Raw genomic sequence first — 20,071 nt, forward strand, 5'->3', positions numbered from 1 at the left:
GGAAATGTATAAATTATATTGGGAATTAATAATGTCGATATAGTCGATGTTATGATGACGATCGACAACTAATATTCTAATAGCAGTAGCCACGGGTATAGTTTATACACGGAATCCAGATTCTGAATGTACTATGAATAGCAGTAAGTAAATGAGATGCTACAGGTGCATCAGAGCTTAATGCCCATGTGTTTTTTTGTCCGTTGCCGTCTGAGGTGCATTCCCATAACAACCTTATCAGAGAAGTTTCCATGGAAACAAAGCAACACCTGTTTCTATAACAATTGTCATCACGTGAATATCACGTGATGATAAGCCATGCAGGCAGTCTAAGCCGGCAAGAAAAGATGAAAATATTGATGAAACGTTTGAAAGGTTTGTTAGGATAGATTGCGGTCATTAAGTGCAATACAGACAGCAGCCTATGAAAAATATTAAGATATATAAGGAGAACAGAAGCATACTTTATGATGTCCGTTATATTGGCGAATAGTTTCTCCAGAACTAAGTTCCCAGAGGCGTGCAACATGATCAGAAGAAGCTGGAAGAGTTAATCAGTATAGATAGAAAAACAGGTATAAAAAGAACCAGTGACGAGATAGGCAGAGTCGGCAGAAAAAGCACAGTCCCAAACCCAGCGTTGGTGACCAACGAGTTGACGTTCGACGGAAAAAGAGGAATGTTCAGTGCGCCATATTTTAACGGTTGCATCAGCCGAACAGGTTGCAAGATGTTTTGCATCCGGAGAGAGGACGAAACGTGTTACATAGCGTTTATGTGCTTGAAATACCCGATCGGGTGTTTGTAGTACCAATTCGCCTGGACGAGCCATGTTCCAGACAAAACAATATCCCTGGGACAGAAATCAACATAGAACAATGGCATCTGGCGTCTTAAACCTCGTTGTTGCCGGCCACAAGCATTGATCCGTTGTTGGCAATCGACAATGTGTGCATAGGGACCTCATTTTCTCCCGTCCATGTCTGTGTACATGCATTTTCTCGCAAATCCCACAGACGGACGCTACCCTGCTGATCACAGCTTACAAGATCACCTTGATTTGGATGGATCACTACATCATGGACGGCTGCACCGTGTTTTAGGTTACGTTGCACAGACGAAGAACGTGGATCCCATAGCTTAACAGTTCCATCCTCACCACTTGTTACAATCCATTTTCCATCACAGTGAAATGCAACTGCTGTTACATTTGATGTATGTCCGTCCAGCGTTACAATTGGATTTGGTGTTGCTGTTTGAATATCATATAAACGTACATGATGATTTCCTAGGAAAAGCATAAGAAATAAGCCAGAAAATACAAAAAAAAGTATAAATAAACTGAAAAAAACAGTATATACCTGCTGCTGCAAGAAGTCTTTTATCTGGAGAAATACAGAGTCGATTTACTTGGGAATCAGAATGTTGAATTGTTCTCAGACAAATACTGCTCAAAGCCTCCCAGAACCTGATTGTTCTATCATATCCTGAAGTTACAAGCACAATACTGTGCTGATGAACCTGTGTTTGTTGCTTCATATTTAAATATTGTGTAGATATGATTTTGAGAAGGTTAAAGGTGGTTTGATCGACGGGGACGGAGATTTGTGGAGCGCGATCGAACGTTGATTTTACGTAAAGAAGTGAAGAAACGTGAATTGAAGGTGAGTTGAAGGAAAAAGAAGTTAAAAAGAGGATGAAACTTAAGTGAGTAGAGGAAAAAAACAGAGAGTGTTTTTGAAGGAAAAAAAACGGATGAAAATAGGCGAAATTTTAAGGTAAAAATGGAAATACGAGTTTACATAAAACTAAAGATAAAAAGGCGATAAAAGATAGGTTTTTGTGGATAATATAGGAGATTGGTTGTTTGGAGGAAGTTTGGAGTATTATTTTAAAAAACTGCATTAAATTTCGATAAAATTAGCATATTTTGATTTGGATCTATATAGTTTGTTTTTTTTAGAGAATGAGCTCTTAAGACATTTTGGAACAGTCCGTTTTTTAATTTTAGTTAAGTATTTAGGCGGTTTGAATTATGTGGGATTCTAGTTTGACAAGAAAGAAATCGTTGGAAATGTTTTTGTGCAAAGAAGCATCAAAGGAAAGTATATAATAAGTTTAAAGCCGTAAAATAGCAATGATGATCGTGGGTAAAAGGTCTGATCTTTTGAACTTTTGAGGTTCTTGTTATTAGTTTTATTTTTTTAATGTTTAAATAATGTTTAAACGATGTTTTAATTAGCACATAAATAGTGTCTAAATAGCGTCTAAATAGCGTCTAAATAGCGTCTAAGTGGTGTGAAAACAGCATTTCAGCGATGTTTGAACACTGGAAAAAACAGATTACCTGTTCTTTTCATTTAAGTGCTGATGCTTGCTTATTAGATGCAAACATCAATCTCTTCGGGTTACACGTGTTTAATGGTTCTATAGTTGTTACCTGTTTTGAGAAAATGCCGTTTACTGGAGTTTGTAGATGTTAAAAAAATCTTCAAATCTACAAGGCTATGGCAAATATTATAAGGACAAAAAAACAAGAACCCTTAGATTCGAAATAAAAGATAAAGTTAATAAACTGAAAAGATCTGAGCATGCTTTATAACGGCTTAATTTGGCAATCTTAAGATAATGTATTAATTTTTCTTTAGGAAATAGATGCTTTAAATTTAGAGACAAAAGGTTGCAAGAATTGTAACCCAGAAAAGAATACTTTACAGTCTCACCAAAAAAGGCTTGAAGAGCATTTCTTTAGTGATATATCTCGTATAAAAAGGGAAAAGATTGAATCATTTTACCAAAATCAATCCGCATATCAGTCTTATATTTTGCCAGAAGAATTCAAGTATTCCGAAAGAACATCCGAAAATATAATTAATTCTAAAACATACTGCAAGATATGTCATAAGGAATATAATGTTTCTTCGGGTAATTTCTTTTTATGTTCTAATTGCAAATCCTATTATCATCAATCATGTCATGATAATTTAATTTCAGATATTTCAGAAAAGAACGATATGCAATGGGACTGTTTCAAATGCAGAGTCAAAGAATGTATCAAAAAAGGTATTTTTAGCTAGAAATTTTTATAATAAAAATATCTTATCATAACTAGATAAAGATGCACAAGATTTTTTGGAGAAACATTCAGCCGATGATTCTTCTGATCAATTTGACACGATTGAAGTTATAAATGTTACTGAGCCTGTAAAAAATGTTTTGCAGTTCACCCAAAGTTATTTAAATACAGAAAAAATAGAGAAAGTAGAGTTCGATTCAAAAACAAATAATTCTTTAGATAATAAGTCAGAGTTATTAGTAAATAATAGTATAAAAAACGCTAGCGATTTTAATTATCATCTCAAAAATACAACCTCGAATCCTGATTTAACTGAAACAATTACAAAAAACACTTTTAATAATGACCATGCAGAAAATACATTATGTTATGATATATCACCTATAAATGATGACACAATTGAATGTGATACAAGGAATATTTTTAAAGTTCAATCCAACATTGAATCATTTCATCAATTATCATCAAACGATACATATAATAATTCTATTGATATGGAAAATGATAATAACGACTGTATAAATGTGGAAGATTTTAATTATGAATTACATTTAGCAAAAGAAAAAAAAATACTTTCAACAAATAGAAAGCGTGGAAGACCAAGAAAAATTAATGCAAATAGAAAGCCTGTTGAAAGAAAAATATCTAGACTTAAAAGAAAATTACCTAATACAAGAACTCATCATGTTTTAAAGCTTCCTCGTAAGAAAAGAAGACTTTTGAAAAGACAATTATATACACGTTCGTCTAAATCTCCTGAAGAAAATATTAAATGCGGTTCAGATACTTTACAAGAAGAAAAGCAAATAGAGCTTATTAAAGAAATTGAGGTACTAGAGCCTTGTGACAAATATAAAGGGTCTTTGCGAAAGAAAATGTATCGACGTGATACAAATGATTTTCATTCAAACAATTCAGCTCAGATACAAAAGTTTTCTCATTTATTTAAGCCTGCACCAAAACCACCAGTAGAAATCAAGGATGGACAAAGGCTAAGTAGAAAATATTGCAAAAAATATAATATATGTGATTTAAGATACGTACATGTTCATCGTCAAAGTACAAAAATTGCACTACCGTTATACGATATGAATGAAAATCAAAATAAAAATGACATTACATTTGATATTTTAAGTCTGGTCCCTCGAGAGGTAATTCCGGTAATTACAAGTAATAGTCAACTCGGTTTTCGAGAGGCTATTATTGATAAAAGATTGATGAGATATAAAAGAGGAGTACCAATCTTTCGTGTTGGACGCAAAATACCTGGAGAGTTAAGCTAATTTCAAGTTTTAAAAGAACTCCGTTTTTATTAAAAAAAGAAATAGTTATAAAGCACTAAGGGCAGTATAAACAAAGTATATATCTCCCTATTGAAAACATGTTTAATGCGATGAACGACTAGACATGATGATGCATGTTTTCATCTAACCCTAATAAAACACCTGCTTTATGAAGAAGTTCTTCAAGTTCTCCACTATAATATGTAAATAAATACATCTATAAATCCAGGATATATACTTTCTGTACATTTGAAGCAGAATATCACAGCCTCCAATAAACTCATTCTATGTATATATTAAAATAAATAAAAATATTTTTTCAATAAAGTACATTAACATAAAGCTGTGGAATAGTTCTAAAATTAATATCAACAGGGATAATTAAGAGAATAATGCACCTACGGCCAATTGCTATATTCTTTAATTCCTTGTCTTATACGGTCATCATCCAAAACATTAAATGTTGAAAATTTTGCTGGATCAATAGCGTACAAGTTTAAAATATGAATTGCTGCACGTGAAAACCCGCAAAGTGGTTCATTAGGGGTTCCTTTCATGAAAAGAACAACAGGTGATACTAGAAACTTATTAAAAATACAAAAAATGTTCAAATCTTACTTTTTAAAAGATTTTGAATAATCATCTCTGTTTCATGGCAAATTTTTCTGAAAAAAAAAGGAAAACATAAAGGCCTAACATAAGAAGGTTTTTCCAACCGAAAAGCTGTTCTTATGAAGAAATTTGGTATAAATTTCATTAATTTTTATTTGTTTGATTTTTTTATACTTTTTTGTTGTTGCCATTGGCGACAACTACTACCTAGCAACGAATTATTTAGAAGCAGAGAAGATAAATTAGGGATGTTAATAATGGTTTTTTTGAAGAATTCTTTATATTTTTGATCCTATTATACATTTTATCACATATTTTTATGTATATTCTTTTTTTTTTTGAAAAAAATCAGTAAAAAACGCACAATTGTATGGAGAAACAACATTTGCAGAATAGAGGTACAATTGATGTTTTAAACAGCAAAAATGATATATATTGCTCTTCTAAAGATACATATATATTTTGTGATGAGAAATTAAATCATATAATGCAAGGTTTTTTCTTTTTTTTTATATTTTATAGACATTTCTGAAATATAAGATGATACGAAAATACCACTCGTTTTAGTCTCATGTGGGTCTTTTTCTCCAATTACATATCTTCATTTACGTATGTTTGAGATTGCTTTGGACTTTGTTCGTGAAGAAACTGATATGGAAGTCCTTGGTGGTTATTATTCTCCGTAAAAACTGTGGGTAAATTAATTTTATATTAATTTTTGTTTTTAGAGTAGCAGATGGATATAAAAAAGTTGGCTTAATTGCTTCTCATCATCGTGTAAGAATGTGTGAACTTGCGTGTAAAAAAACAAGCACATGGTTGATGGTTGACCCATGGGAGGCTTTACAAGAACAACATACTCGTACTGCGGTAGTTTTGGATCATTTTAATTATGAAATAAATGAAGTAAGAGGAGGTGTACTAACGAAAAAGGGGGAAAAGAAACAGGTAAAGATTATGTTGTTAGTAGGAAGTGATATGCTTCAAAGTATGGTGACTCTTTCTGTTTGGAAAGAAGAAGATGTAAGAATTAAATAGAATTATATATTAAGAGGTTAATTTGATAGTTACATCATATCTTTGGACATTACGGGTGCTTTGTTATTGAACGAATGGGATTTGATATATCAAATGTAATACATTATACAATTTTTTTATAAACTTTGCTTATAAAAATAAGGAGATTAGTACACATGCTATTCTTTCTATGTATAAAAATAATATTATTCTTGCTAAACAATGGATTTATAATGATATAAGTTCAACAAAAATAAGGTAAATATTATATATATACATATTGTTTTAAAATCTTTGAGATTTTGTATTCAAAATGGCCTAAGCACCAAATATTTATTGCCAGATCCTGTTATTGAGTACATATGCAAAAATAAGCTTTATTTAACGTGAGATTTTACTACGTGTTTTTTATTGTTTTTGTGAACTAAATTCGGATATTTCAATAAAATATGTTTTTGTTCATCATATATACATATAAATACACATACACATGTTTCTGTTGGCTGAAATATACACATAATGTTTTTACTCGGTGCATGCTATATTTATCTTAAACATAATCCACAGGTTTCGTTTAACATATATAATGTCAAGTCACATTCATCATATATTTGTTCATGAAATTGCCGTTCTTCTGGTTTCAAAGTCGATAATGGTCTCCTCCTTCTATATATAAATAATAAGAGTTCTGTTGATGTTGACTTTGTTATTTATAGATTACCTTTTGACGTATAATTTTTTTGATTGGTGAACACGGCACAAATTCTTTAATATGGAGTATTCTAGGCCTTTACTTTCACTTGCTTTTATTAGGAATTCCAATGTGTTTTTAACTAAAGATATTTATCAATTTTTTCATATATTTTTTCATTTTAAAAGACCCACTTTTTTTTGCAGAGGGAGGTGATGCTTGAAAGGCTGCTCGGATTTTATCTTGGATTGCGTATTTTGCAGGAATAGCATGGCGAACCGCTTTATGCCCAATTCGCCAAAACTGACGATATAGTGCACGTAGTTCAACTGAATTCATTTTAAAATTACAACAATCTGTTTACCGGGCCAGTAGTTATCAATTAAGATTTGTACATATTATTTTTTATAGAAAAAGACAATATAAAAGTATATCAATTATATTTAAAATGTTTTCTCGGTCAAAAAGAATATTTTAAAAAAAAAATTAAATATTAGTTATTATATCAGGACTTATCAAAAATATTATGTAGTAACATAAAAAAGACTGTTTTTTAATATGTTGTATAGCCTTTTTAAAAACAACAAATTTGCCAAAAAACATACTTAAAATAAATGAAGAACCAATTGTATCCATAAAAAAGTAAATCAAATGATAATATGTGACAAAAGACTGCAATTTTTCCAACAAAGTGTGTTAAATGTAATAAATTTTATAAGATCGGCAAAAATGCTTAATTTTCATTTGCAATTAATATTGTTTTTTATAAAAAAATAGCTAATTTTTTTCATAAGTACATATTTTCATGCTCATCATTTTGACTCAATCATCGCTATCACTGCTTTCTACATAAATTTGTCGTTGATTTGGATTTTTCATTAAATCTCCATCTGGTGTTATTTCAAATGCTGTAGCAGCATTAGACATCATGTTTATATCTTCCTTAAATACATCAGGCCTAAAGAAGAATAAGCATTGTTCTTTCCTAGGGAACTAAGTACTTACCAGTATTTTTTTTTTTTCCATATTTTTTCATTTTGAATAACAATAGATATTTCCGCCTGTATTTTACATTCTTTTTTATCAAATGTTTGTGTATTAAGAACAACAAAGCCCCCACGTCTAACCCATATTTTACAACGAAAACGTGGGGGAAGTTCTGCTAAAAGAGTTTCCCCGTTAGCTGTTTTGCATAGATATAAATCATGATCTTTTATTTCCATTACACATGCTATTTCTTGGTTTTTAGATAATTCATCCGGAGGATCAATAGTCATTTGGCCTAACTTTTCTATTTTTTTTTTTAACATTTTTTACTAGCACTTAGCTAAGCCGAGGTGCTAAATCGATGATGTTTAAAAGGTTTTTAAGACCTTTCAAAATGGAATCTCTAATAAAACCAAAATAAAACATATCATCTTCTATGTGTCATATAGGAGTACTTTTTGAATTGTTAAAGAATAATTGTCTTAGAATGAAAAAAATAAACGTTGATTTAAAATCCTAAAATAAGACATTTAATGCATACCCTTTTTACTTTTAATTTAAAACGCATACTGGTCTTTGTCGTTTATTACATCAAGTATATAAACATGTGTTTTTAATATTTAAAATATCTTAGAAGCCGTTTAGAACTAATCTGATGTTTTTGACGTTAAAACAAGATTATCTTTATCTGGTGGGTTTGTTTCTGACGGCTCTATAGATACATCTTCTGATTTATCGTCGTTTAAAGGTTCGGATTTTAATACTTCTGTCGAATTATTTTCCTTAGTCTCATCTTGATTAGTACCTAAAGTGCTTTTTGAATGCTTTATGAAAAAATAAATTTCCTTTAAATTAGTATTATCTTTTTCTTCTCTAAAACGCTCTATATCATTCATGCAACCTGTCTTTTTAAACTTAACGTTGGTTATGAATTCATTAAGCTCATTTTTAAATTTATCAATGTGAAACACAAAATTGGTTTCTTTGTGTTTTCCCTCTTTTTCGATAGAATTATTTCTGATATTTTCTAATTTTGTATTTCGAGCTTCAGAGTGATGTGTATTTGATGAGCTAATAGAATCTTGTGTTGTTATAGAATGACTTGAACGATGAATTCTTTTCTCTTTGTATTCATAATATGTAACAATATTTGCAAATATGTCCATTGTTGCACTAATATCACTTTTCAAATCCTCAATAAAACCTTCTTGATGCGTCAAAAATTCTTGTTCTTCAACAACATTTTGTAATTCTGTTTCCCATAGCTGCCTCCAACAGGGACTAAGGTTTTCTAGATGACTAATAAGAGAAATCATATCTTTTTGAATTTGGGCTTCTTCCTTGCGTATATCATCGAATTGTTGAGATGATGGTCTGGTCTTTTTATTAATGACATCAACACGAAGATTGCCAACAAGATCACTAAGATTTTCAATTCTTGTTACAAGAGATTGTGTTTCAGTTTCAAGTTTTTTCTTTCCCAACTCAATAAAATCACGAGAACCCCCTAATTTTTTAATAGTAACTTCCTTAACTTTTTTAGCCTTTGCTTCAATGTCTAACATTGAAGTTTTTATAGATGATGCAAATTTAGTATATATATTACGAAGAGTTTCTAATTCCTCACGGATATTTTTAATAATATATGGACAGCTTTTTTGTATTTTTAAAATAGTAGTTTCTTGTTTAGAAAAAGATTCTATTGTAGATTTTGATAGGCATGTTGATGGTCTTGATGTCATTTCTGAGATCATTTCTTTTTGCCCTTCAATTGATGTTTTTAATGATTGAAACTCTTTCGTTAATGAAGAAAGTTCTTCTTCGAGTATTTTTTTTGATGTGTCTTCAGCTATAAAATATTTAAAAGTCCCTCGTTCAGTTAATGCAGTTAATTACCTTGTATTTTTAAAGATATTAAACTATGATCCTTAATATCTTGCATATCCTCAAGCTCATATAAAATTTTAGTATGAATGTCTTGAATATAAAAAGGAGGGAAACTATTGTTGTCTAAAGTGAATTGGAATTTTTCTGTGAAGAGGATTCGAAGATTATCTAGAGTAATATCTTTGTCGTGAATAACCTTTTTTATTTGAGACCCAAACTGTAAAAAAAGAGTGAGCGTGGCTGGTTTTTGCTTACACTGTGTATGGTTTTGCGATAATTCAGTTTCCAAAAGTGTTTGTGAATCATGGACATTTGTATTTTTGCCAGATAGATCATCATATGCTAACCACGTAAATATTTTTCATAAAAAAAAAGCAAAAATATATTATTACGTGCTAAAGGTGATTGACTATTCTGAGGAAGAGCATTGTTTTCCGTGCCTTTCCCCAAAACATCAAGAGTAGATGATTTCTTGTCTTTAGATATCTGAGAGATATTTTGTAATGGAGATATATGATCCGCTGAAAGACGGGACATATATGAAGGATAGTGCTTGTCTGGTCCTTTGTTAAGAGCATCATTGCGTTGAAGAGACGCAAACGCATGCCCTTTTGGCCATTGGCGGGTCGATGTTGCTGAATCGTTTGTACTGGATAAAGGATAAGGCGAAGAGAAATCCGAAGACGATACAATTGACGTAGGAATCGCCTGCTGAGGACTGGAAAAAGGAGATGACGACCCTATGCCATACGGTGCATTTTTCTCCGTAGCTTGATGCGCCGTTAAGAAAGATGATGAAACATTATGTGATGACGACGATCCTTTATCTATAGAACCAGAAAGGGGTGCATCAGAAACAGAATTCCCAGACGGTGTTTCATTCTGCAGTGTAGATCCACTCGATGGCGACGACATATGTGCACCAAAAAGCTGTGTTGATCCAGATTTCTGCTTGCACGGTGTTGCATACCCCCGTTCTCTACGTGAACGGTATTCTGCCTGCTTGCATTTAAGGCCCTGGAGAAGATTGATAATAATGGCCCGGATCCTTGGCAAATAACGCTCCAATGCCTCTGGAGACGCCTCCTCTGCAAGTGTACTCTCCAAAATCAGCCGTAAATCTTCCGGAATTGTTGCAAGATCTCTGAAATCGACATTAATCTAGATTCTACGCTCAGAGCCCTTACGAAATATCAATTCTTTCCTCCAAAAAAGCCACTGATGCATGATTAAATTCGTTTCCTAGCCGCACATAAACATCTGAAACATCATGTTCTTCCGCTGTTCCATGAGACCACCCGTTAAGCACCTCCAGCAACTGTTTTGTTGCTAAAAGAAGCTTTGTAATGGACGATTCTACGCGCGATTCCATGTATTTCCTGCTCTAAACGAAATATCTCGTCATCGTCAGCAATCTGTGCGTCTCACTCGTCGATGTCCCAAAAATGTCGCCGAGATGTTGCCATGACATTGTGTCATGGAAACAGTCGCCATGGAGACGTTGACTGCGAATGCAACCAGCCTTAGCACGGCTGGCAGCATAGACTCTCTGCCGGCACAGTGCACACTGCCATTGCCGGCGCATGCCCCGTCTGCAGCCACTGCTGGATCTTGGCCTGCTCCGCATTATTTGTTGCTATGGCAACCCTTTGGCATGGAAACAGTTGCCCTACCAACACGATCCGTAACATGCACAGCGAATCGCTGGATGCTGCTGCAAAAAACCAGCCGTCTTTTTCTCCAGGTGTATGTAAAAAGCGCGAAAAAGAGGAACAATCGGCGAGTTTAAGACCTGAATTAAGCCCGGATAAGAATCCGGAAGGCATTTTTGGGGGCAGAGCTTTCAAGAAGCGTGAAAAACAAAGGTTGTTGCAGAAAAGAGTGTGCATACAGTACGCATATAATACGCATATAATACGCATACAATACGCATATACCATGTCAAATAAGCAGAAAAAACGGACAGAGAGCATGTAAGTGCCTATAGAAGCAAAAAATAGCTGATTTGTAGCCCAAAAATGGTGTCAATGACGCACAGAAAATGGCCTCACGCACCAATGCGGGTTTCACCGAAAATAGAGTTTGATAGTGCAGCAAAACACATGCACGATCGGATGCTGTATCTTTTTATCAATATTGTGGTATTTTTTCCGGTTTTTCTGTGTTTTTTTTCACTTTGTAGGGACGTATTATATCTGTTTCTCTTAAGAATGGTGTTCGTTATAAAGGCATTCTTGGATCCGTTAATACTGAATCAGATATGGGTCTTGTTCTTAAGATGGCTGTGCTTGTTGATTCGGTGCAGCTGGACAGTTTAAATCAATCAAATGTGCCTCAACATCGTATTATTGATGAATTAATTATTCTTCCGCGTGATCTTATGCAAATTCAAGTGGAACGTGTTAATTTTAGTGATACTGTTCATCAAGAGCAGAGTATGCATATATTATGGTTGTTTTTTTGTTGAATTTTTTCAGGATTTCAGACAGATTCTGAAATAAGCGGGAAATTTGAATTTAAGGAACGGGAATTGCATAAATGGGTGCCTTCCAGCAATGATACAGCAGGATTTGGGCCTTTGGAGGATCCGACCCAGGTATCGTCGAGTGCTGAGGTTTGGGATCAGTTTGCAGCAAATGAGATGCTTTTTGGTGTTAAGTCTGAATTTGATGAAGATTTTTATACAACAAAAGTGGACAAATCTCATCCTTCGTACAAGAAAAGAGAAGCAGAAGCTACACGTATTGCAAAGGAAATACATCAGTCTTCAACGAACAATATTCATGTTGCTGAAGAGCGCGGGTTTATACAGACGGATATTAGTGAAGAAGCAATGTATAGTGGTGTTTTTAGGCCTAGTTCAGAAAATGAGTCTTCCGAAAATGCAAAAGAGGCGAATATTGCTTCTATTGCATCAGGAAATCATACTTCTGTACATTCTCAAACAATCAATGCTGAGACAGATGCGCCAAAGCAAAGCCCCACTGTAGTGCATAAACATTCAACGGATAAAGAAAAGAAAGAGCCGCATGATTCGACTGTTATTTCTAATGTTTCAAGGACACCGAAAATTGAAACCGAGTTGATGGGTACTTTTAAACAATTTGTTTCTGGGGAAAGAGAACGGCTTCAAGCAAGAAAGCAGGCTTTGATTAAAAAAGAAAAGGATGTAAAATTACAAGAGCTTTTAAAATTTAGTCAGAACTTCAAATTAAATACACCTGTCCCTTCTGATCTTATGCCAATACTTGCTAAAGATAAAACAAAACATGATGAACCATCAAAGTCAGTACGTAAGTCCCCAGGGTTGTCTAAATCTGTGCCTAGTCAGTCCGTGGAATCTACTCAACATGTACAAATGACATCTAACATATCTCAACAAAACTCTGATTCTTTGCATCGTACTCAAAATGCGGAAAAAAACCCTCAAAAATTGAATATTAAGCTCAACGTAAAGGCATCAATTTTTAAACCGAATTCCACAACTAATTCTTATACACAATATCCTCAAAATCCTCAAAAGATAGAGGCGCTTCCTTTGGATACATCTACATTTCAATTGCCACAACCAGTAAAGGCGACAGGCCCTCAAGACTTTTTTAACAATAAGAAGCCTGAGTCTATAGAGCGGGAATCCATTTTAGAAAAATTTAATCCTTTTAAAAGATATCGGCTAGAACATCCTGATAATAAGCATTCCTCGGAAAAGCCTTATTCTTTTCTTCCAACGTGGCCATGTGGTGAAAAGTCATATAAAGAAATGCTTCATACGTTATTACAATCTACAAATCTTCTAAGACCTGGACAAATATTATGTGATTCTAATGAAGATTATCGAATTCCATATATCGATCCTAATTCATTAAATTTTGTTACAGTACCGTATGGTCCTATGCCATTTTATGTACCCCAGCAGCAGGATGCTGTTTATGGTGGGCTTTATAATGCTTACAGGAATTACACTTCGAACCAAATGATTCAACCGGCTTATTCTACACCAGGGCATCTCGTAAAATTACTTTATATGACTCCACATGTTATGCAGAATATGGCATATCATCCACAACACGGTATATATATGCCACCACAACTAATGAATCCGCAAAATTATAATTCACAAACTGGCCAGGCTGCATTTGGTTATCCAGGTCCTCGGAATGCACCTATGATGCTACAGTTTCATCCAGGAGTCCAAGGGCAAGTTGGTTTGCAACAAGCAGTTATGATGGCTGTGCCAACAGGAATAAATAAAACAATGCAGGGGAATGTCTATGGGTATACTGGATAGAATATATAGAATATGATATTACTATAAAGTTTTGCAATGTGACTGTATTTGTTGCGATTATATGATTGACCATATATTTTGAAAATGTTTTGTTAATATTACAAATCAAACGTTGATATTTTAGTAATCTTAATTTAATAGGTTAGTTTACATATTTTTCTAAACATTTAATTGTATAATATGTGGCATTTGAGATATGTCACCGGTATTAATTTAGACATATGTGAACGATCTAAAAAATTAAATAATTCTTGAACAAGTAATAATATAAATATAACAAAACCAGTTATGTTTTAGTTTAAAAGGTCTTCTTAGATCGCTTATTTAGATTATTTAAATTACCGTTAAAAATTTAAAGGTTTTATAATTATTCTTATAAGAATTTAATTTATATATGAAAATCAAGATTATTTGTTTTATATTTTTATAATAATTTCTTTTAAATATAGATATTCTAGGAAAAAATATAATTACAGTAAAATGCCTTATTTTAGTTAAATTTATTTATGCTAACATGCTTTTTCGTCTTGTAAGAATTTCATTTTGACTTTGTATATCCTTGTATTCTGATATAAAAGATAAGGGATTTTTTATTTTTGATAATTCATGAGTTGTTCTTTGATTTTTATTTTCTTCACATATTTGAGATTCTGAATCACTGGTTATTTTTTTTTTATTCATACAAGGTATATCGATATCTAGTTCTTCATCAAAACTGGATAAAGAATCAAATTCTTCTGTTGTTTTTTCATTAAATTTAATAGATGATTCAAGAATGGATTGATTTTTGGATTTTGAATTTTTCTGAGTATGTATGGATGGTGTAAAAGGGATTTGTTTTGATAATAATGCCGTTTTTTGTATTATAACAGATGGTGTTTTTTCATATTTTGTTTGAGATGAAAAAGATATATCAGTATTTTTCTCTTTTTTATGTAATAATCTTGCATTAGATTCTTCGAATGAATTTTTTAATTGATCTTCAGAAATATTTTTCTTTTTAGAATAATTTTTATTTATATTTTCTTCTTCTGTTTGTATATCATCTCTGCGCATTTTTGTTTTTAGACTAGGCAATGTATAATTAATAGGCTTTTTTGTTCTACCAACTCTTCTTTCTGGAGATAAAAAGTCCAATGATTCTGAATTATGTAAAGCTGAATTCTTCGTTTTAGTTTTTTCTGAAATGTTTAATTCGTTCTCTGCTTCGAATTTTTTATTAGCAATAGATGGTTCTGAATATTTTTAGTAAATGAATATTGTCTTTTTAGGGTTCAAACTTAGTTCTAATATTTTTCTAGTAGTAGTTTCACTAGTTTTTACATTTTTTATTGAATTATTCTCTATATTTTTTTTTTCTTTTAAATAAGATAATTCATATTTAAAAATATTTTCCTTTTCTACACTTATATCTTTTGTTTTCTTGCAATTAGATGTCTTTAGAGATAGTTCTATTTCTTTTTTATCTTTTGTAATTGTTTTAGTTTTAGTATATATAAAATCATCAGAAGTATCTATATTATTTAAATAAAATGAATTAAATATTTTTATACAAATACCATTACTTTCTATGTTTTGACAGATTTTTTTACAATCAGGTGTTTTTTTTCCTTTTATTTGTTTTGGTTCTATATTTTTGTCTGCAAAATTGATCGTATTTTTTTCAATATAAGTAAATGGCGAATCATCTAAATACATAGATTCACTTATAGTATTGTTATTTTTATCATCAGCTATACTTGTATATGTTGAATTGACAAGACCAGTATTAGTTTGTTTATTGTTTAAAGGTTTATTAAAACTTTTCTTAGCATTTTTTTCTATTTTTTTTGCCTCACAAGTCTTCTAAATTGATTAGATTTAATTTATTTTTAAAGTTTATAACCAACTTTTTTCAATTTTTCATTCAAATAAGTTTCTGATTGCATAGAATTTAATGATGAAAGGGATCTATTCAATTTTTCCAACTTGTCATGGTTTTTAACATCTAGACTTATAAGATTTCTATAATTATAGCACTTAAATTTACTTTCTATAAAAGATGATTCTGGCAGCATATTTTGTACAATATCTGTTATTTCTGATAATTTATTTTCAAGAATTTTTTTTAGAACTCCAAGCTCTTCAGATTGAGAGCGTTTTTTTTCTTTTTCATGCTGTTCTTGAAGAGATATTAATGATGCACGAAGCTCAAAATTTTCCTGTAAAAGACGTCCTGTTTCTATTTCTAATTGCCGTACTTTTACAGATTGTAACATATTCAGGCTATTGAACCAAAAAAAAGTGTAAGAACACAAAAAATGCTTTTAATTATTGCCTACCGAATAATTTCTCGGTTTTGTCGAAGATGTTTTCGTTTAACTTGATTTCAGTCATTTTTTGTCCAAAAAAAACGCTTCAAAAGCGAATACTTACATGCTTCAAAACTTTCTTGTCCATTTTCTACATGAACATACATTTTATCTTGAATTCTTCAAGTATTTTCCCAAAATTCCCCCCAATACTCACCGTTGGTTTTTACTATTTCTTGTACGTTGAAGATTGTTTATGTTAGTGTTTCTATGGTGACGTTTCTACAGAAACTGTTTCTATAGTAATTTTAACTTTATTTTTAGTCGCAAATATTAAGATAAAAAATAAGAAATAATTATTTAAAAAATATTTAAAAAAGTGATTGAATGTATGTTTTTCTTCAATATTAATTTTATACTTATTTTTTGTAGAAGCCCTTTATGAAAAATCTGTAAACTAGTTATTATTTTAGAAAATTAATTAATATGTTTAAAAGATGCTTTAAAGTTACTATATTGAATAAAAAAGTGGATATTTTTTAAATGTCAAGGTATTCTTCTTTAACTTTTCATCGGCATGCATCTTCGTCTTTTGTTCCAACACATCCACAGTCAAATTCTGTGTTAACAGCAAAAATTCGGGAAAAAAAGTATGAATATGAAAATCTGCTACAATTGAAAGAACTTTCAGCAAAGCTTGTTATACAGATGGAGCAGCTGGAGAAAAAAATGGAGACATTGGTTGGCGGTACAGAAGGTTTGTCCATGTGTATATTTTTGCTTTGCTAACAGTATTAGCGGTAGCTTCTGTTCTTGAAAACTGGCAGAATGTCTTTCGTATAATTAATATTGCATCAGGTGCAGAAAAAAGTGTATTTCTAATAAATCTTATGTAAATGTAGCAAGGTTGCAGAAGAAAGCTGTATCCAGTACAGAGGATGATATAGATATGCCTGAAACCCTAGTAAGAATTCCCATATCAAATTAGTTTTTTCCTACTAGAAAATTGCGATGGTATATCATGAGGATTAAACAATAGCCTAGCCTGTGATCGAGCTTTGGATGCTAAATATTATTTAACATAATAAATATGTTTTTAATAATATTACTTTTTTATAGATTGTATACAGTAGTTAAAATACTACTATCTATTACTCATCTAGTTTCCAATTATCATCATCGCTGTCGTCCCAGTTATCCCAAACATTTTGTTCCCATTGATTGTCTGTATTTTTATTTGTTTCAAGTTTTATGGAAGTTAACTTATTCGGTTGAAAAGTAGTATGTTTTTTAGCGTTACTCATATAATTTTCATTTTGATTTACAGTACCAAGCATTAATAAATCATCTGTTTTATTACTAGTATTAATATCATTCCATGTATCTATATCATTACTAGTTTTGATTTCAGCTGTTATATTTTCTGCATTATACATATAAGAAACATTTGATGTGTTTTGAAAACGTGTTTCATATATATCATCATAGCAATTTTCATATTTATCATTAACTAATAATGGTTAAATATAATTTTATAAGTTTAATATAAAACCTTTTGAATTATTTTTTGAAACTGATAAATTTGTTTTGGAAGTTGCTTTCGGTTCATATGTGTTTAAAGAATCAGAATTATCAGTCTTTGAGGTATCGTCAATTATAGATATTAATTTCAATGCTCTTTGTAAATACAAATCGATAGTCTTTTTTGCCTGTAATCGTACAGATCTGAATATGTTATAAAAAGTCGTAAATATTATAACATTACTTTTCAGCATCTATAAGTACTGGTGATATAGTTGGAATTAGCTTTAAACAACAGTCAGATTCATCAAATAAATCACAGGTTGCGTTAAGAGCGATTAAAGTAGCAATTCGCGTATAAATAAATGGATCTTGAAGAGATTTTGTAAATGCCGGTATTAAAATCCTACGGCAATTCTATTTCTAAATAAGCTCTTTTTATTAAAGGAAATATGTATACATTTGGTTTAAGGTGTTTTCCAATTTTTCCTAAACATATAATTGTACTTGTTCTTATTTTAGGTTGTTCATCATTATGTGTTCTTATTAAATATTTCAATAATTCATTATTAATATTATGTTCTGATAATTTTGATATTATAGTAACTATAGCTTTAATAGTTTCTTCACGTACTAACGGAACAATGTCATTAAATCCTGTAAGCTTAAAAATATTAATTATTGTTATAAAGATGATTAATACCATTTTTGGAAATATTTTATCATTTATTATTATATCGGATATATGGTTGATATAATTTGGAAAATTTTCAAGGAGACAAAGTCTTATTGATCTATTTTGATTTGAAAACATACGAACTATAAACGGAGATATCATAGACTTATAATCATCTTGAGTAAGAAGAGTTCCAACATTTAAAATTAAAGAAAATAATTTATCTCCTCCTAAATTATATACTTAATAAGTTTAATTAAGTCAAATAATTAACCTCCACTAAATTCATATGATCTAATTAAACTTGGAAGAATTTTAAACTTGAGAAATGTTTCAGGAAATTTGTCAATAGAATCATTGATTTTTCTTTAAATATTAGATTAAATATGCACTTTTTTAACAATTAAACCTTAAAAATGTATTTACTTGTTCTTTATCTTTTACAAAAAAATGTTCCAGAAATTCTGAACATTCGATAAGCTCTGTTTGAAAAAATCCTTCATTGTTATGTCCACAATTAATGAATTTTGAAATAGATAACCGAAGAGTTGGATTTGGAATTAAAAGTTTTTTATAAGTATTAAATAATTTCTGATATTGTTAATTTGGAGACAATGCTTAAAAATAAATCTTACATGTGGTATTCTTCCCTTTTGAATTAAATCAGATGGCGTTTTAAATGCTCCATTAAAAATTTCATATATTAAACAACCTAAATGATATGCATCAACAGCTGTTTTTGATGATATTCTAGTAAAGATAAAATGGCATTTTTTGTAAAAGAATTTTTTACCCTTTTAAATATTTCCAGCCTTTGTCTTGAATTTCCGGCGGCATATATTTAGATGAATCAAGAATACACCCACCATATGTCTTATATATTAGATGTTTTTTTTTTAAAAAAAAAGCCTTACATATAAAATAGTATTGTCCTCTTTAATTGGACTGAATAGTTCCAGACCAAACACTTTCCATTCGCCACTTTCATTAACAAATACTGAGGACAATCGAAGATTTCCATGGATAGATTGTGCATTTTCATTGATAAAATTAATAGCAATCTAGCATATGTTATATGCAATTCAAACATATTTTCTCATCAATACAGATACTTGGTAAAGGCCCCATACAAGCACCTCCTCACTAATAATCTTTCTTTTAATGTCCCGGATCAACGGTGTAACTCTTTCTGTAGCAATTGTAATAGAGTTTCCTTCCTTAATACTTAGAACAATCACACTGCAGTGAAAATGCTATACTACAATTTCTTTACTGCTTAAATACTGAATAATATGTGGATGTCGAAGTCCACGCAATTTCAATAACGCATTATGTGCCAAGTCCCATTTCCCGGGAAAAGACGCTGATTCAAAGACAAATAAACTGCATTCCATTCCGTCTTCCTGATTTCTTCTTAAATATATGCTTTTTTCTTCGTTTTTTTCCAAAAACTTGCCTTTCGTGTCCCATTATAAAGTTGCCAAAAACTATCTGCTGGTAAATCAATTTTCTCTTCAAAATTATATCCGAAATCATTAGATCCCTTTGAAAGAAACGTTGCTGCTGATTTCAAGAGCTCCATTTGTCTTTTTAAGTTGTTTTTTCAAGCAAATAAAGCATATCAAAATTTCCTGCTCATTGGAAGTTATAATATTTGGTTGATTGCTAGAGGTTGCTAAGACAACATGTTTCTCGTTTTATTTTCTAGTTAGGTTACCACGTCAACACGCACGCAATCTCAA

At 31.2% G+C, this 20,071-nt stretch overlaps 12 protein-coding genes across 12 annotated transcripts; 5 read left to right on the plus strand and 7 right to left on the minus strand.

The window, feature by feature from the left end:
- Positions 1 to 237: 237 nt before the first annotated feature.
- Positions 238 to 1,539, minus strand: T551_00659 (WD repeat-containing protein wat1; the record flags this gene model as incomplete). Its single annotated transcript, XM_018372923.1, has 6 exons — positions 238 to 329; positions 413 to 422; positions 465 to 541; positions 589 to 853; positions 900 to 1,288; positions 1,362 to 1,539. The coding sequence occupies 6 exons, from the start codon at positions 1,537 to 1,539 to the stop codon at positions 238 to 240; spliced, it is 1,011 nt and encodes a 336-aa protein (XP_018230669.1).
- A 19-nt stretch (positions 1,540 to 1,558) lies between these two features.
- On the plus strand, positions 1,559 to 2,179 carry T551_00660 (uncharacterized protein; the record flags this gene model as incomplete). Its single annotated transcript, XM_018372924.1, is given in 8 exon segments — positions 1,559 to 1,572; positions 1,580 to 1,664; positions 1,716 to 1,778; positions 1,856 to 1,883; positions 1,964 to 2,015; positions 2,024 to 2,048; positions 2,059 to 2,105; positions 2,125 to 2,179. Coding segments are annotated over 8 exon segments (369 nt in total).
- Positions 2,180 to 3,014: 835 nt separating this feature from the next.
- T551_00661 (uncharacterized protein) lies at positions 3,015 to 4,359 on the plus strand (the record flags this gene model as incomplete). Its single annotated transcript, XM_018372925.1, has 2 exons — positions 3,015 to 3,063; positions 3,113 to 4,359. 2 exons carry the CDS (start codon positions 3,015 to 3,017, stop codon positions 4,357 to 4,359), a joined length of 1,296 nt encoding a protein of 431 aa, XP_018230671.1.
- Positions 4,360 to 4,477: 118 nt separating this feature from the next.
- Positions 4,478 to 5,116, minus strand: T551_00662 (Grx4 family monothiol glutaredoxin; the record flags this gene model as incomplete). The annotated part of the gene is made up of 5 exons (XM_018372926.1): positions 4,478 to 4,553; positions 4,598 to 4,644; positions 4,691 to 4,715; positions 4,762 to 4,936; positions 4,978 to 5,116. 5 exons carry the CDS (start codon positions 5,114 to 5,116, stop codon positions 4,478 to 4,480), a joined length of 462 nt encoding a protein of 153 aa, XP_018230672.1.
- Positions 5,117 to 5,341: 225 nt separating this feature from the next.
- On the plus strand, positions 5,342 to 6,378 carry T551_00663 (nicotinate (nicotinamide) nucleotide adenylyltransferase; the record flags this gene model as incomplete). The annotated part of the gene is made up of 6 exons (XM_018372927.1): positions 5,342 to 5,465; positions 5,512 to 5,653; positions 5,700 to 5,994; positions 6,039 to 6,104; positions 6,152 to 6,246; positions 6,288 to 6,378. The coding sequence occupies 6 exons, from the start codon at positions 5,342 to 5,344 to the stop codon at positions 6,376 to 6,378; spliced, it is 813 nt and encodes a 270-aa protein (XP_018230673.1).
- Positions 6,379 to 6,533: 155 nt separating this feature from the next.
- T551_00664 (uncharacterized protein) lies at positions 6,534 to 7,018 on the minus strand (the record flags this gene model as incomplete). Its single annotated transcript, XM_018372928.1, has 3 exons — positions 6,534 to 6,654; positions 6,710 to 6,821; positions 6,874 to 7,018. 3 exons carry the CDS (start codon positions 7,016 to 7,018, stop codon positions 6,534 to 6,536), a joined length of 378 nt encoding a protein of 125 aa, XP_018230674.1.
- A 483-nt stretch (positions 7,019 to 7,501) lies between these two features.
- Positions 7,502 to 7,989, minus strand: T551_00665 (uncharacterized protein; the record flags this gene model as incomplete). Its single annotated transcript, XM_018372929.1, has 2 exons — positions 7,502 to 7,637; positions 7,685 to 7,989. The coding sequence occupies 2 exons, from the start codon at positions 7,987 to 7,989 to the stop codon at positions 7,502 to 7,504; spliced, it is 441 nt and encodes a 146-aa protein (XP_018230675.1).
- Positions 7,990 to 8,313: 324 nt separating this feature from the next.
- On the minus strand, positions 8,314 to 10,925 carry T551_00666 (uncharacterized protein; the record flags this gene model as incomplete). The annotated part of the gene is made up of 4 exons (XM_018372930.1): positions 8,314 to 9,515; positions 9,563 to 9,895; positions 9,946 to 10,697; positions 10,741 to 10,925. The coding sequence occupies 4 exons, from the start codon at positions 10,923 to 10,925 to the stop codon at positions 8,314 to 8,316; spliced, it is 2,472 nt and encodes an 823-aa protein (XP_018230676.1).
- A 266-nt stretch (positions 10,926 to 11,191) lies between these two features.
- T551_00667 (uncharacterized protein) lies at positions 11,192 to 13,841 on the plus strand (the record flags this gene model as incomplete). Its single annotated transcript, XM_018372931.1, has 4 exons — positions 11,192 to 11,526; positions 11,565 to 11,694; positions 11,736 to 11,988; positions 12,031 to 13,841. 4 exons carry the CDS (start codon positions 11,192 to 11,194, stop codon positions 13,839 to 13,841), a joined length of 2,529 nt encoding a protein of 842 aa, XP_018230677.1.
- A 504-nt stretch (positions 13,842 to 14,345) lies between these two features.
- T551_00668 (uncharacterized protein) lies at positions 14,346 to 16,299 on the minus strand (the record flags this gene model as incomplete). The annotated part of the gene is made up of 7 exons (XM_018372932.1): positions 14,346 to 15,076; positions 15,122 to 15,355; positions 15,401 to 15,686; positions 15,731 to 15,828; positions 15,871 to 16,106; positions 16,163 to 16,202; positions 16,257 to 16,299. The coding sequence occupies 7 exons, from the start codon at positions 16,297 to 16,299 to the stop codon at positions 14,346 to 14,348; spliced, it is 1,668 nt and encodes a 555-aa protein (XP_018230678.1).
- Positions 16,300 to 16,675: 376 nt separating this feature from the next.
- On the plus strand, positions 16,676 to 17,120 carry T551_00669 (uncharacterized protein; the record flags this gene model as incomplete). The annotated part of the gene is made up of 3 exons (XM_018372933.1): positions 16,676 to 16,889; positions 16,931 to 16,990; positions 17,035 to 17,120. The coding sequence occupies 3 exons, from the start codon at positions 16,676 to 16,678 to the stop codon at positions 17,118 to 17,120; spliced, it is 360 nt and encodes a 119-aa protein (XP_018230679.1).
- A 163-nt stretch (positions 17,121 to 17,283) lies between these two features.
- Positions 17,284 to 19,911, minus strand: T551_00670 (uncharacterized protein; the record flags this gene model as incomplete). Its single annotated transcript, XM_018372934.1, has 12 exons — positions 17,284 to 17,642; positions 17,685 to 17,857; positions 17,898 to 18,070; positions 18,114 to 18,559; positions 18,604 to 18,695; positions 18,739 to 18,920; positions 18,965 to 19,079; positions 19,123 to 19,202; positions 19,244 to 19,390; positions 19,436 to 19,546; positions 19,592 to 19,732; positions 19,786 to 19,911. 12 exons carry the CDS (start codon positions 19,909 to 19,911, stop codon positions 17,284 to 17,286), a joined length of 2,145 nt encoding a protein of 714 aa, XP_018230680.1.
- Between the last annotated feature and the right edge of the window lie 160 nt (positions 19,912 to 20,071).

Source organism: Pneumocystis jirovecii (genome assembly GCF_001477535.1).
Source record: "Pneumocystis jirovecii RU7 chromosome Unknown supercont1.3, whole genome shotgun sequence".
NCBI lineage: Eukaryota > Fungi > Ascomycota > Pneumocystomycetes > Pneumocystales > Pneumocystaceae > Pneumocystis > Pneumocystis jirovecii.